The sequence below is a fragment of the Pipistrellus kuhlii genome, unplaced genomic scaffold, assembly GCF_014108245.1.
Source record: "Pipistrellus kuhlii isolate mPipKuh1 unplaced genomic scaffold, mPipKuh1.p scaffold_m20_p_13, whole genome shotgun sequence".
In the NCBI taxonomy this organism is placed as follows: domain Eukaryota; kingdom Metazoa; phylum Chordata; class Mammalia; order Chiroptera; family Vespertilionidae; genus Pipistrellus; species Pipistrellus kuhlii.
The window spans coordinates 17,204,170-17,219,569 of NW_023425438.1; the positions used below are offsets into that span (position 1 = coordinate 17,204,170).

At 39.8% G+C, this 15,400-nt stretch overlaps 1 protein-coding gene across 2 annotated transcripts in view; it reads left to right on the forward strand.

Annotated features, from left to right (window-relative positions):
• The first annotated feature begins 1,020 nt into the window (after nucleotides 1-1,020).
• Nucleotides 1,021-15,400, forward strand: part of EML4 (EMAP like 4) — a 125,623-nt gene continuing 111,243 nt past the window's right edge. For both annotated transcript variants that reach the window (XM_036435134.2, XM_036435135.2), the window contains exon 1: nucleotides 1,021-1,363. In XM_036435134.2, coding sequence (XP_036291027.1) covers nucleotides 1,339-1,363 — 25 coding nt within the window. In that variant the 5' untranslated portion in view covers nucleotides 1,021-1,338. The remainder of the gene's footprint in view (nucleotides 1,364-15,400) is intronic.

A 15,400-nucleotide genomic window follows, 5' to 3' on the forward strand; every position in this document is an offset into this window, starting at 1 on the left:
CTGAGCACCTGAAGTTCTCTTATTTACTCTGATCCACATAACCAAGTCCTTGGAGGGACTTTGGAAACTCGAGGAAGGTCTTTGGAAGGATGAAGAATAGGAGTGAGCGGGGGAAGGAGGAGGAAGATAAAGGCTCTGCATACTTAAGATATTTTGGTTATAAGACCAGTCCTCCCATTTGTAAATGAATACAGTGAGGCCCAAATAAGTTCAGCGGCTTTATGTTCACCTGTGGAGTCACGTGGAGTTGGGCCTAAAACTCAGTCTTATTTCATTTCAATCCTTTGTCCTATAGAGTTCCCTAGTTGGCAATTAATCCTATCATCTGCTCTAGGAGAGGCCCCTTCCCATCCCTTGTGGAAAGAACACCAGCAGGAGTTAAGAAGCCGGGGTTCTTGCTCTGCTTCCACCAGGCTCCATGTCCTTGGGCAGTCATGTCCTTCCTAAGGTTCAGCGTCCAATTTAAAGGGGAGGCCAGCTGAAGTCCCCGTCCAGCACTAACATTCTTTGCTTCTGGTTTGTCTTGAGTCCTGTGGCTGTAGCAGTGGTGGCTTTCCTTTCGTCAAGAAGACTTGCTCCTATTTGTCCTTCACCCAATTGGGGCAAAGGGTGAACCCGGGGAAGCAGGGATCCTTTCCAAGCACTTGGTTTGCCTCTGAGGTGCCCTAGCAGTACAAACAGGGTGACCATCCCCTGGTAGGCGAGGGGGAGGCTCCACACTTGCACTCCCCAGGGGCTGCAAAGCCCCTCCATGCTCCCGAAGATCCCACGTCGGAGGCCCCTCCACCTCCTCCCCATCCATTTGAAAACCAGCTTTCCAGACCCAGGCCCCAGGTCCTCAGCGAGCCCACTGCGCAGGCGCAGCCGCCAGTCCCGCGCGAGGCGGGCGGAATCCCCGCGCCGAGGCAAGGTGAGAAGCACGGGTCGCCGAGGCCCCGCCCCCGTGTCGTCACGTGGGGGCGGAGTCGGAAACGTGACGGCGTGCGCGGGGGCGGGGCGATCGCTGCGCGGGCGCGGGGGCGGGGCGCGGCGCGGCGCTCCCGGCTGCTGCCTGGGAGGGAGGCTGGGCAGGCGGCGGCGCGGCGCGGCTCTCAACCTGACCGAGGGGGGAAGTGGCCCCGGCGGCCGCGGCGGACTCTCCCGAGGCGGACCGGCGGGCGGGCAGACGGTCGGGCGCGCGGACCAGGGCCGGGGGCTGGGAGCCGGGCCTGGCGCCTGAAGGAGCGAGCGGGCCAGGCTTCAGGCTCGGCGTCGGCCGGCCACTACTCTCTCGGTCCGTCCGCTGAATGAAGTGCCCGCCCCGCTGAGCCCGGAGCCCGGCGCTTTCCCTCCCGCAAGATGGACGGTTTCGCCGGCAGCCTCGGTGAGTGCGGCGGGGAAGTCCTCCTCCCTGAAGTGCTGCTGCTGCTCAGGGTGGGAACTCGGTGGCCTCCTCCACGCACAGCCCAGGCCCTGCTCCTCTCTCCGCCCTGCCCCTCGGGATGGCGGGGCTTCTTGCACTGCACATGCTGCCCTCGAGGCTGCCGCTTCTCCACCGGCGGCGGCGGCGGATCCGGATCCCAGATCTCCTCCCCCCCTTTGCCCAGCCCCCCTCTGGAGGACCCCGCTTTCCTCCCAGCCCCCCTCCCCCCCTTCAGTGCCCTAAAGTGGGAACCCCTTCTCTCCGAGAGGCCCCGAGAGCTGGGACGCCCTTCCCCATACACTCAAGCCTCTTCCCCCTCCACCCCCTCCCAACAGACCCTTTTTCAAGGTGTAACATTCCTCCCGTTTCCCACACACTGAACTCTCAGAGCCGGGACACCCCTAACCCACGCAGAGCCACCCTTTTAGTGTAGGGACCCCCACTCCCCCCGCCACCCCGTTCTTCTCAGGAAGGGGGCACCCCCCCCCCCTCCCAAATCCCCCCAGACTTCACTTTGAATCGGGAGACTTCTTGCATCTCTCAGTAGCTGACAACTTCCCTTCACTTTCTCTGAGCATTTTGCAGCGGTGGAGAGAACCAGAAACACCAAAAGCATCCCTTGTTCAATACAGAAAAGGAAGAGGAGGTGCATCGGGTGTTGGGGGACCCTCTTGGAAGAGGCATGGAAGCAGTATTTTTTATTTTTTTAATATTTTTTATTTTCGGCTTTGCAAGCATGCTGGGGAGAAGCAATCCTGCCCGATGAATGCATAAGGGAAAGGGGCCTTTGTCAGGGAAAGAAAGGATTCTCCATTTTTGGAGCATGTTGCCTTTGTGGAATGGAGAAAGGGAAGAGGTTCGGAAGTAGGCTCAAGTATCCTTTGTGTCCCCTTTCACCCAAATAAAGGTGGTCAGTTTTGTAACTGGCTCCGGGAATCGGAACTTTGAGGCTGGGGGTGGTACTCAGGGCGCTCTAACCTGTGTGTCTGGAATGACTGTTCTCCCAGGCCGCCGGAATCTGGTTACTGTGAAAAAAAGACGGAGATCAATTGTTATGATGGCGAGAGAAACAGTTTCTGCTCTGGCTGCTACTTGCAGTTATGCGATACCTGCTGCTGGATTTGTATTTGGAGTATTATATTTAGAGGTAGCTCGTATTCAAACACCTTGTTTTGCATTTCTTGATTAGTTCCCTAACTGGTTCATGTGCATGGATCAGTGCATGGATCTGGCCATGTTGGGATTAGATGGGTTTTTAAATCTAAAGAAAAAAAAAAAAAAAAAAAAAAAAAGTCCGAGAGCAATAGGCCTATTGTAAGGATTAAATGACAAAACCCTATAATTTTGGCCCTTTGGGAAGAACACAACATTAGAGTGCTTTGAGAGAGAAATCCCAAAATAGGCAGCTGAGTGTTCCTGTTTCCCCCCCAAAGGCACCTGTTGTCCATTATCTACTCTTTGATTCCTTACATAGTGAGGTTATTTCATTCTTAGGCTCCTTTTAAAAAGGCTTCAACTATTCACTGCTTTCTACACCCCCCACCCCCCTTCTTCCCTCCTGCCTGAATTTATTTGCCAATTCTATTGGACCTAAAGACTTATCTTATATGGTGGCAAACGGGGGATCATACACTGGGGCGAAAATTGAGTGCCTTGACGGATGTTGGCTCCTCAGCCTGTAGGAATGGTGGAATCACTGCTCACAGGAGCATTAGCTGCTCTGCTTCTCTCCTGTTGGTAAGGACTTGGCAAAGCTTCCTCTTCTGCGTTTTGAGGGAGTCTTCCTCCTCAGTTGGGGCACTAGGCTTTGTTTTGAAATGGTGGATGGATATGCCTTGTTCAATAACTTGATCCCTCTTGCCGATTCATGAGGCACCTTAGAGGAAGGTGAATTTTTAGCTGTGGCTCCCACGTTTCATAGAAAGCACCACAGTGGACACTCGTATTGGGTTTTTTTTCTTATTCATTTGATGCCATCCTTTCCGTGGTACCTTGATGCAACTTTCCCTTTCTTTAGATACGGTGTTGATCAGCAACAGTGGGTGACGCTGGTCTCTAAAGAGAGGAACCTGTGTCCGCAGAGGGGGCAAGAAATGGCTCCCGGCAGTGTTTCTGGAGCTGATCCTGATGAAGATACTTCTCAGCAGGAGCACTGTGCTTTCTCTTTCTGTGCCCCTTGTAAGAGGAAAAACTAGGCCCCATCTTAATTGAAACCTTAAAGGGCTGGGGTGGGGGAGGGATAGTGCTGGTATATTTTACGGGTAGCCTTTAAGCAGAGCTTTGCTTGCTCTTGCCAGATTGCCTGTTTCTGTTGCCTGCAGTTCATTAGTCTAGAGCTGAGAGTTACATTGATCTTTATTTTTATCAGCAGGAGAGCTATGAATGTAAAGGCAAGCCCTTGTATTCTAGTAGATGTTTAAAAACTTTTATTTAACCAAACAAGAATTCAAAACATGGAGAGTTCTTCTGGGGTCACAAGTATTGAAAGCGTTTATTTATTCTCAAAGTGTATGTGCAAATCTCTTTTTATATGCTAGATGGGTTCCTAAAAAGATAGTTTTATAGTGATAAGACTATATTTTTATAAGCAGAAAAGTTGAGTGCTTTATAAACAGAATGATTCTAGAGAAACTGAACTTTTAAGGGAATCTTATGGTAAATCGCTTTGCAAGTGAAAACCTTTTAAAATCTAAACTGTACCCTTGTTGAGTGTTTAGATAAGGAAAACATTCTATTATGTGCATTTTAAAAGATGTCTAATGGCAATTAAAAGTGTGTGTAGTGGTTTTTGAAATAATTGAGAGGAATGTTAAGTGATTGGCCATGTTATGTGCGCTACATCAGAATAATATACCAGTTGTATAACTTGTTTTACGTAAAAACAACTGAAGGATGCTTTAAATCTCTGCAGCTGATGAGTTTCAGGCAACTTGGCTGGCAGGTGCTTGTACTTTGGAATTTCCCTTAGGCTAGTAGCATTTAGGTTACGAATTATAATTAAAAATGGCAGCACTTTGGAAATGATTTTTTTAAAACTTAGTGTGCGTGGGGGGGGGGGGGTGTCCCTAAACAATCTTATCTTGATGTCCAGCCTCCAAATCACTGTATATGTATACATAGATGTACAAAACGTATATATAGTATATATTTTAAATCGTATGTATGTGCGAAAGTGAGAAGCTATTGACATGGCTTTTTTATTGATTTTTCATAATGCAGGGGATAGGTGCATTTCATGCTTAGTCTTTTTAATGTCTTTTAAAAATGTCAGTTGTACCTTGGAATTTACTAGTTTATACTAAAGTAAGTTAAAGACAACATACTATGTTATGTCAGTTTTTTACTGTTAATGCTCCAAAGATTTTTTTTTTAAACCCCAATTAAAACTCAAAAAAATGTATTCTCTGAAGAAAAATTGTCATGAATGAAACTGTAGAGTTAGTATAAGAAACTTAACATTCTGGGTGCAGGATATAAGAACAAATAGTAGCAGTATGCTTCAATTTATGAAATATTTTAAGAAAATATTTTTAACATTACAGTGTTAGGACTATGATTCTTATCTCATATACTCTTGCTCTCTCAAAGGAACAATGCAGTCTATGATTTCTACAAACCTAGTCTACGGCATTCTTTATATATTTAGTCACATACAATGTTCTCATGTGATAACATTATTTAGGGAATTTTCTCAGCTTTTAATTTTTATTGGTTGTTTCTTAAAATGCTGAAGATAGCTTAAGTTGTATTACATGACATGAGTAGTAACTCTTATGTGGTCACTGCAGCATCTGTTAATATGAGTTAGCTAGAGTACATGTAAGTGGATTAACACCTATTTTATGACCAGTACTATGTTTGTTCTTATAGGAAGGACAAATCAGCCTTTTAGGAGCTTACTATCTAGTTTTAAACAGATATGTTTAAGCATAAGTAAAGTACTTGAAATGGGAGTAGGGGAGGGAAAAGCACCATTTAGAATGCTGTGCAATGTATCAAGCTTGTAACTTCTGAAAGAACTTTTGGAGATTGCTAAATTTATCTCTGTAGACCATAGCTTTTTAAAAACAATGGAGTAATTTATGTAGCAGTTCGAATATTAGGGAATAATACTATTAGGTCTTTTTCTGTCTATATTTAAATTTGAATAACATAAGGGGGAAAGTACTATATTAATTTTATATATGAGTCCATTTCTGTAACATGTAAAACTTCAATGTTCATAAGAAATTTGAGAAGAACATATGATTTTAAATTAGATGGATTTTTAAGGCATTAAAAAATAAGAAAATAATCTATTTCAACTCTTGCTTCAGTGTGGAATTCTATAGTATATTTCTGAATCTATGTATCATATTTTGTCCTAGCTGTCTCAGACTATTGTAATGCCTTAATTTTGCTTATTGATGTATAATTAACAAAAAACTTTATCCCATTTAATCTTCACAGTAACCTGGGGAAAATAGAAATTCTCCTTATGTAGATAAGGAAACAGGTCCAAGGTGTTGGAGATTTTAAAAAAGATATTTGGATTCAGCTTTTACTATTTTCACTTTTTTTTTTTTTTTATGGGGAGAGGAATGAGGGAGACTAACTTGTCACGTTTGTATTTATATTATTTTAAATAATGAAAACAGTACAGAAGAAAAAATGTTGTCTTTATTTCTAACTCATCTGCAGGCAACTGACATGTTGATATTTTTGTTTTTAGTCTTTTTATTTTATACCTAGCATTTTAAATGGTTAAAATCAGAGATATAAGTTTGCACTCTGTTGTGTTTGTTTTTTTCCATTGGATCCTAACCATTATTATTAAAAAAAAAAAAAAAAAATATATATATATATATATATATATATATATATATATATATATATATTATTGATTTGTTTTACAGAGAGGAAGGGAGAGAGATAGAGAGCTAGAAACGTTGAGGAGAGAGAAACATCGACCAGCTGCCTCTTGCACACCCCCTTCTGGGGATGTGCCCGCAACCAAAGTACATGCCCTGACCGGAATCGAAGCCGGGACCTTTCAGTCCGCAGACCACGCTCTACCACTGAGCCAAACCGGTTTCGGCCTAACCATTATTTTTACTTGAACTGAGATTTTTCTGATGGCATCCAATATCTTTTCCCTACCCCATTACTGACTTGGTGACCCACTGGTGCATCATGTCTAACATGCCTGAATCTGAACTGCTCTTCCTCTAACTCAGCGTTTTTCCTTATTTTCCACTGTACTACCCAGCCCTGAAAGGTCAGAATCATGTTTGATTCCTTACCATTTTTGCCTACCACATTAAAATCTCTGCTAAGACTTGTCAATTCTTGTCACCCTTTCTCATCCCTTACTTGCCTTTTCACCACCACAATTGAAATATTATTTCATGTTTGGATTATTGATAGCCTCAAGAACCGCCAACTGTTCCATTTATGGCGGGAGGAGCTTCCTGTTAATCTTTGTAAAGAGTGCTTTGATTGTGCCCTTCACTCTTTTAGTTTGTTTCATTGCCTTAATGACTAATTTCAAACATTAGCCTTGTTCTCAAGGTTCTCCATTATCTCGTTCTGCTGTCTTAATATGTCCGGGCCAATGACCTATTATTTCCCAAATTTAGTTGGTACTTTTTCATCCCTGTGACTATTCCCAGTACCCTTCAAGGTCTAATTCAAATATCCATTTTTAAACACCCTTTCTTACTTATTACTTTCATTCCCAGCCTAAAGTATTTACCCTTGAACTTTTAGCACAGGAGCATTCGTAGGGCACTTATCATGGAATATCTCCTTTTATAAGGTATATATAATTATTAAAAGTCTTACAATTATTTTAAGTCTCATTTCTCCAGACAAATTATAGATCTGTTGAAGGTCGACTCTGTCTTATATCTGAAATTTCACAGCAGGGCAGTGGAGATTCCATGATGAGTAAAATTTGAGAAAGAAATTTGTTGGCTATCTGATTAAGAGCTCTACACTGGGTTCTAGGGCCTTGGTCGGCAAACTGCGGCTCTTGAGCCATATGCGGCTCTTTGGCCCCTTGAGTGTGGCTCTTCCACTAAATACCATGGCCTGGGCAAGTCTATTTTGGGGATGTGCCCGCAACCAAGTTACAAAGTTAAAAAGAATAAAGAGTTTGGCTCAGTGGATAGAGCATTGGCCCACAGACTGAACAGTCCTCGGTTGAATTCTGGTCAAGGACACATACCTGGGTTGCAGGCTCGATTCCCGGACCCTGGTCAGAGCATGTGCTGGAGGCAACTGATGGATCTCTCTCACATTGGTGTTTCCCTCCCCTGCTCTCCCTTCCACTCTCTCTAAAATCAATGGAAAAACATCCTCATGTGAGAATTAGCCAAGTAAATAAGTAAATAAATAAATAGAATAAGAAGAAGAAAGGAAGAAAGAAACAAAAAATTGATGCTTCACATAATGTTGATTGAAGAAACATTTCAATTTTATATTTTTACCTTAGAATTACAGTGTAAAGTTTTCTTACTATGGGTCACAGTCAGATGAAAGGTACACTTCTAGTGGCTAATCCCTATCTGTGAGAGACTAGGTGAGAGGCTGACATATGTGTGAAAAAGAGGATGAACAATCAGAAGTAGTTATATTGAATTGTGTTCTTTGTTTTTGAGCTTTTTAGAATTTGAATATACAATTCGAATACAGTTAATAGCAGCAAAAATATATATAGTTCTAAAATCAGTTTAAAATGTTTTTATTAATTTGAGAGAGAGAGAGAGAGAGAGAGAGAGAGAGAAATGGCAATATCAGTGAGAGAGAATTCTGTGGATGGAGCCTGCAGCCCTGGGCATGTACCTTGACTGAGAAGGAAGGAGATCGGGTTGGAAATGGGGACCTCTTGGCTCGTGGGTCGATGCTTAACCATTGAGCCACAGCCTGGGCTAGAATCAGTTTCGTTGAGACAAACTCAGGATGCAGAGACGTGGTTTTATAAAACTGATAGGTTAGGGCCGCGGTCGGCAAACTGTGGCTCGCCAGCCACATGCGGCTCTTTGGCCCCTGGAGTGTGGCTCTTCCACAAAATATCATGTCCTGGGCGAGTCTATTTTGAAGAAGTGGCGTTAGAAGAAGTTTAAGTTTAAAAATTTTGGCTCTCAAAAGGAATTTCAATCGTCGTACTGTTGATATTTGGCTCTGTTGACTAATGAGTTTGCCGACCATTGGGTTAGGATATGTTACTTACTTTACAAAAGGATTAAAAAAAATTTTTTTTTTTCCAAAATAATTTACCATATTGTGTTTTTAGCTTTTCTAAAGAAGTTGGTTCTCACCTTAGTATCTATTTAAAATGTATCTGGTCTTTAAGGCATGGCTCAAACACACTTTTTTTCTTCTTCAGGAGGCTGTGCCTGATTATTCCACTCTTGCACACATACCATTGCAATGTGGTGCTTCTAAAGTGGAGGAGACTGAGCACTTACACCTAAGAGACTTGGGGGTGTAGCCAAAACTTGGAGTTTATTTTGCTTAAAACTTCATGATAATTTTACAACTGTTATGATAAGAATTGATTCAGATAGGAATCATTGATAGATGATAAATCTAGGGGATATTTTGATGAGGAGCAGGAATTTTGCATGGTCTTAAATATCTATAGATTGCTTATTAGTTACAAGGGGAGAAATATAGTAACACTATACAGTCGTGAAATCAGATAACACCTGAGTGCATGATCAAAATAAATAGCACTAGTGGACATTGTGTACCTCTGAATGTGATGCCCTGAGAACACATCAGTTGCAGTTCTCTAGCAAGTAATGCATAACCTGAATCTGATCATGAGGAAATGCTGAATTCTTTTTAAACAGTATTAGTGTTATAGAGACAAAGGAAGACTATGGAAATGTTCCGGGTTAAAGGAGACTAAAGAGACATGACAACTGCAATGCCCCATCCTAGACTGGATCTTATAATAGAGGGGATAATGCTATAAAGGATGATTTCATAATTGGATCACTTGGCAAAATGAGAAAGTGGATGGTAGATTAGGTAAAAGTATTGCATCAATATTAAATTTATTGAAGTTGATAACTCTATTTTATTCTTAGGCAGTACACACTGGAGTTTTCAGGGGAAAGGGGCCATGGTTTATGTAACTTTCAAATAGTTCAACCCCAATATTGTATAATATGTGTATATGTATTTTATGTATGTATACGTATAAATACATGTATATATAAATAGCCATATATAGAGGGAGAAAGAGAGGGAGGAAGTGATGAAAGAGGATGGGAGGATACTCAAGTACAAATAAAGCAAGTGAGAAAAATGTTAACAATAGGTGTAAAAACTACAGCTATTCTTGTTCTTAACACTTTTTCTGTAAGCTTGAAATTACTTTCAACTGAAAAGTTTTTAAAAATCAAACTTTATATTTTACTCCATAATATGTATTTTTAAAATATGGTAATAGAAATATCTCCTGTCCCCAAAAATTCCAGGCAAACTCTTGGGATAAACTGTGGCTCCCAAGCATATGTTCCATGTATATCATGTGGTTTCCTTTTATCCCTAGGCCTCAGTTTGGGAAACTGCCTCTGGGCCAGAGGCAGCTGTGGTTCAAATTTAGCCGACAGACATGTTTTGTTTGGCCCTTTTGAGTGTTTGAAAGATTGGGAAATTTCACATAAAAATCTGGATCTTTGGTTTCTCTTGAAAAATGGACTGATCTTGCCACTCCGGGCTTGCGTTCCATAGATGATGTATATACTCACTCAGGTAAGGAGCTCCTGTCCCTACCTTACACATAGTTTGTTTCACATATTTACCTTATTATCTGGCCTCTTTAGGTATGTATTTGTGGCCTCTACCTCGCCCAAGAAGTAGGGGTGAATGTCTTCCGTGCTCTTAATAATTTCAGAATTAAATTGCTGTACTGATGCCCTATCACCTGCTAACCTTTTAGTGTGTGCATCCCATAAACAAGGAAATTCTCTTACAAAACCATACTATTGTATTATACAACCAAGCAAATCAGGAAATTAATATTGATACATTATTACTATAGCCCTCAGCCTATGCAAGTTTAGCTAATTGTCTTAATAATGTCTTTTATAGCAAAAGGATTCATTTAGAATCAAATGTTGCATTTAGTTGTCCTGTCTCAGTAGTCTGCTTCAATCTGGAGGAGTTTCTTAGTCTTTCCTTGAATTTTGTGAATTTGACACTTTGCAAGATTACAGGCCAAGTTGTTCTGCAGAATGGCCTTAAATTTGATGTTTCCTCCTGATTAGATGCAAATTATGTTTCTTTGGCAACAATGTCGTAGAAGTGAAGCTGTGCTTTGTTTCATTGTATCCTGCCAGATGGAACGCAGTTTTTATTTGTCCCATTAACTAGTGATGTCCACTAGAATCATTGAATTAAGGTAGTGTTTGCCAGGCTTCTCCATTTTTAAATTACTTTAAAAATATTTTTGTAATTAATAAATATTTTGTAGGCAGTGCTTTGAAATTTTGTATTTCTGTTTCTCATCAAACCATCAATCTATTGGTTTATTTATATAATGACTCGTTTTTGTTTTCTTTTTCCAATGGTTCATAATCTGTTTATTTTGAAGCTCAAATTGGGCCCATTTTGGGTCCTGGGTGCCCATTCATGCTGATTTCTGCATTGTTTTGACACGTTCCCATCATTTTAAAAATATATATATTTTATTGATTTTTTTACAGAGAGGAAGGGAGAGGGCTAAAGAGTCAGAAACATCAACGAGAGAGAAACATCAAGGTACATGGCCTTGACCGGAATCGAACCTGGGACCTTTCAGTCCGCAGGTTCTATCCACTGAGCCAAACCAGTTAGACTCGCAGAGGTCCTCAAACTTTTTAAAGTGGGGGCCAGATCACTGTCCCTCAGAGAGCTGGAGGGCCGGACTATATGAACTACTAATTCCTACTGTAACACCTCGGCTGCTCTCACTGCCCAAAAAAACCTGGCGGGCCGGATCAGACTCCTCTGCGGGCCGCAGTTTGAAGACGCCTGATAGAGCTTCCATCATTTTTTGAGGACTTTCTTGCTCTTTGACACAATGAGATGAATCAGGTGCACAGTTCAGTCTGTAATCATATGCATAAATACTTTATATAATTTTAAGTAGGGTTCAGGTTTTGAATTAAGTCATTTTAAGTTTGTGAACATTTTTATGGTTCTTTTGTAATTTTATAACTGCATAATATTTATCTTACAGTTAAATATTGTGTTAAATACATGCACGACTAGATCATGAATGTAAATTAGTTTGAAGGTATTTGTTGGCAATGAGAAGTCATTCAGGATATTTCTTACTACCCCGTGTCTATATTTAAACTATCAGCAACTATCTTAGAGAGCAAGTTATTGTTAGGTGGTGTGTGTGTGAGGAATTTGGTTAAAAAATAAATTTAAGCCGCAAAATCAACAATACTTTTTTTCCACTTAAAACATTGTGCTTATCTTTCCTTCTCAGCAAATATATAAACTTTAATGCATCATTATTTGGACATCTGGTCTTCTTAAGCTGTGTATATAGGACATAATTTATCGTATTCTTGATGGCTGATGGGGATTATTATGAGCAATAGACATGGATCTTCTGTAATATCACTAGTGGTGCCTTTAAGAGCTATTTGCGTATGGCTGTTCGCTCCACATACTAAATGACTGGACAGTTAAAATTGTCTTCTTGCTGTTGTCACCTCGTGTCAGTGTGCTTTAATCTTTCCTTTCTTTTGATTTACTGTTCTTTCACAGTCTCATAATATCTGAACTTATATCTCTTAAAAAATAGGACTCATTTTTTATCAGACCTTCATTATCAGACCTTAAATTTGACAGTAATTTCTTATTTTTATTATAATAATTTCAGAGAGGTAGGGAGGAGAAAGAAGCATCAATGAGAGAGAATCATTGATCAGCTGCCTCCTATATGCCCCAAACTGGGGGTCAAACCCTCAGCCCAGGGATGTGCTTTGGCTGGAAATTGAATTGTGATCTCCTGGTCCATAGGTTAACACTCAGCCATTGGGCCATGCTGGCTGGGCAACAGTAATTTCTTAATATCAAACATGCAAATATCTCTGAGAATATTTAAGATACTCTCTTAAATGTCACTCTATAGTGGTTTGTTTACATGAAGATTTAAGATTTGCTGTCTTTTAAGACTTTTAATCTATTTATTCCTATTTCCTTTTTGTTTTTTCCTTTGCAATTTATTAAAGAAACTAGACCTTTAATCCTATAGAGTTTAACACAAGTGTTGATTGTATTCTTTGGTGGCATTTAACATGCCCCATTGTCTTCTGTATATCCTATAGATTAAATATAATGGATTTTTTATATATTTGATGTATTTCCATCTGCTACTGTTACTCTTTCTTTTTCTTAAATGCTCAAATTTGTCCATCTTTGACCTGTGGGAGCATCTTGAGTCCTGATTCTAGTGGTTTTTGCTGGCTTCCTTGCTTTCTGATATGACAATATATTCAAACTTTTCTTCTGTACTTTCTGGTCTAATTCTGCAATCAGCCTTTTCCCTAAGAAATTGTGGTTTCTTTTGGCAGGAGATGGTATTCTTGACTCTAGAGGTGCTCATTGTTACTTGATTGGTTATTTCTACTTTCTTTTTTATTTCCATTTTTAAGTCTGCTGTAGGCTGGGAAACCAGATAACAAAGCTGGTTTGATTTACATGAAAATTGTTTTGAAGCTCAAAATGGAAGAACCCAGAGTTCAAGGCCTGTACGTATTTAAATTGTGTGGTTGTCACATCTACAGGGACAGGATCATAACTAATAAATATTGCTAATGTTGATGACATTGTGAATAACAGATACCGGATGTTCCTCAGAGTAAAATAATAGATTTCGGAATGAGGCCCTTAATATAAGTGCATGAGCTTTTAGCTTACAAACTTGATGATACATACATGTTATAGCCCACTTATGCTCCCTGTGTTTTTTTTTAAAGTGATCTTTCTTTTGTTTCATTTATTAACATAAATCCTTGGAAAACGGAAGGGTTAGGATATTTTAGTCAAATTATGCTGTATTATATTTGCAGTATTCTATAATTAGAATGCACTCCCCCCCCCCAAAGAATATATTTTCTCTGACTTTCCAAAATTGATGACTTTCTGTTTTAAAACAACTAATTCGTATTGATTTCTATACTTTCCTTAAATCCTTTTTTAATTCATGCTCAATGCTCTTGAAGTGGCTGTCTTATGCTCATCTTTAACTGACACATCAGAGCAAATGACAAAATTTCTTTGCATTTTTCTTTGAATCGTTTGTTCCAGAAAAGTGTCATAACTGACTTCTGTTGATGAGTGAGTAGGAGGTTTTCTTTTTAATTATTATTTTTTATTTTTTAAACTTTGAAGGATATCCTGTTTTGACTTTATTTGGGGCATTGCCTTTTATTTTCTTTAACTGCTTTGAATGCCTCTTGGCAGGTGAGGGGAAAAACATCACTGTGAGAGAGACACACATCAGGACTCAAACCTGTAACCAAAGTACATGCCCTTGATCGGGAATCAAACCCAGGACTCTTTGGTGCCTGGGCTGATGCTGTAACCATTGTGCACACTGACCAGGGGTTGGCATTCATCTTTATTCTCTCCAATTAAGATTAGTGTGGATGTTTTGGGCACAGTTTCTTGATTTATTAGGATCTGCTAATGTGCATTATTTGAGATAATGGTGCTGGGAAACAAAGTTGAAAATAAAGAAAGCTGATTGGGGAAGTAATCAATATTTGACTTTATTTTTTTTCTATTAAACTTTTTTTTTAAGGTTTTTATTTTATTGATTTTTTAAAAGAGAGAGAGGAATGGAGAGAAAGAAACATCAATTTGTTGATTCACTTATTCATGAGTTCAAGGGTTTATTTTTGTATGTGCCCTGAGTGTGGATTGAATCTGCAAGCTTGGTATATCTGGATGGCGCTCTAACCGAGATCAGGCCAGGGCAATATTTTACATTTCTTGAAATTTTTGTTTGTGAATGAGATTTAATGATTATATGCACACTGAAACTTCTTGGTTCATTAATGCATACTTTAATGGGGCTAAGGTAATGCGTTTGAGTCTTATATAAGTCACTTATTTTTTTGTTATTTCTTGGTAATAAACACTTCCAGTAAGTAAATGAGTTTTGATTAGCTTCTTTGATCATACTCTCTATACTAAGTGCAGTGATAAATTGGTAAATGAGCCACTTGAAATCCCTGCTCTCATGAAGCTTATAGTTCTGTGGGGGATTCAGACAATACTTACTCAGAAAATATTTATTGAATGCTTGGTATGTGCTCAGCAGTCTTCAGCTATAAACAAAGCTCTTATGGAACTTATAATGCAGGCTTTTAAAATACAGAGTAGTAAGAATTGTGATGGTGAAGTATAGGAAGCTCTGTAAACATGGAGGGTTACCTTACACCTTCACCATTTAGCCTTTAATTTATTTTTTTTTTCCCAAGTGCATGTCTTCATTTAGAGCAGTGGTTTGCTGCTCTGTTGACTAATGAGTTTGCCGACTGCTGGTTTAGAATTTAAGTAGAAAAATAGAGGTCAGGTCATAATGGACTCCTCAGCTCTTGGAAACAGTTTAAAGGAATAACATTTACTTTTTTTCTTTTTTTTCTTACTCCCATACCTGAGAAAATAACAAAGTACATATAGAGCTCACTTTGGTTCTATTTTTTTTTTCAACCCATGGAGGGGCTGTTGTCATATGTGTCCTCCTGGTGTCATCCTGATTTAAGGCAGTGAATTCAATGACTTCTGTCTTCTCTGTTTTCTATTTAAGTGTTAGTTTTCTAAGATATTTGCTTTTTTTATATCTCTGATGGAGTATGAGTTCTATAATTGTTTATCATCTATAGTATATTTGCTGTTGGAAATAGTCATTGGAGCTGTAGTTCATGGATGTAAGAAATTTGATTTACATGGATAACTTCAAAAAACATTTTTATTGGTTTTAGAAAGGAAGGGAGA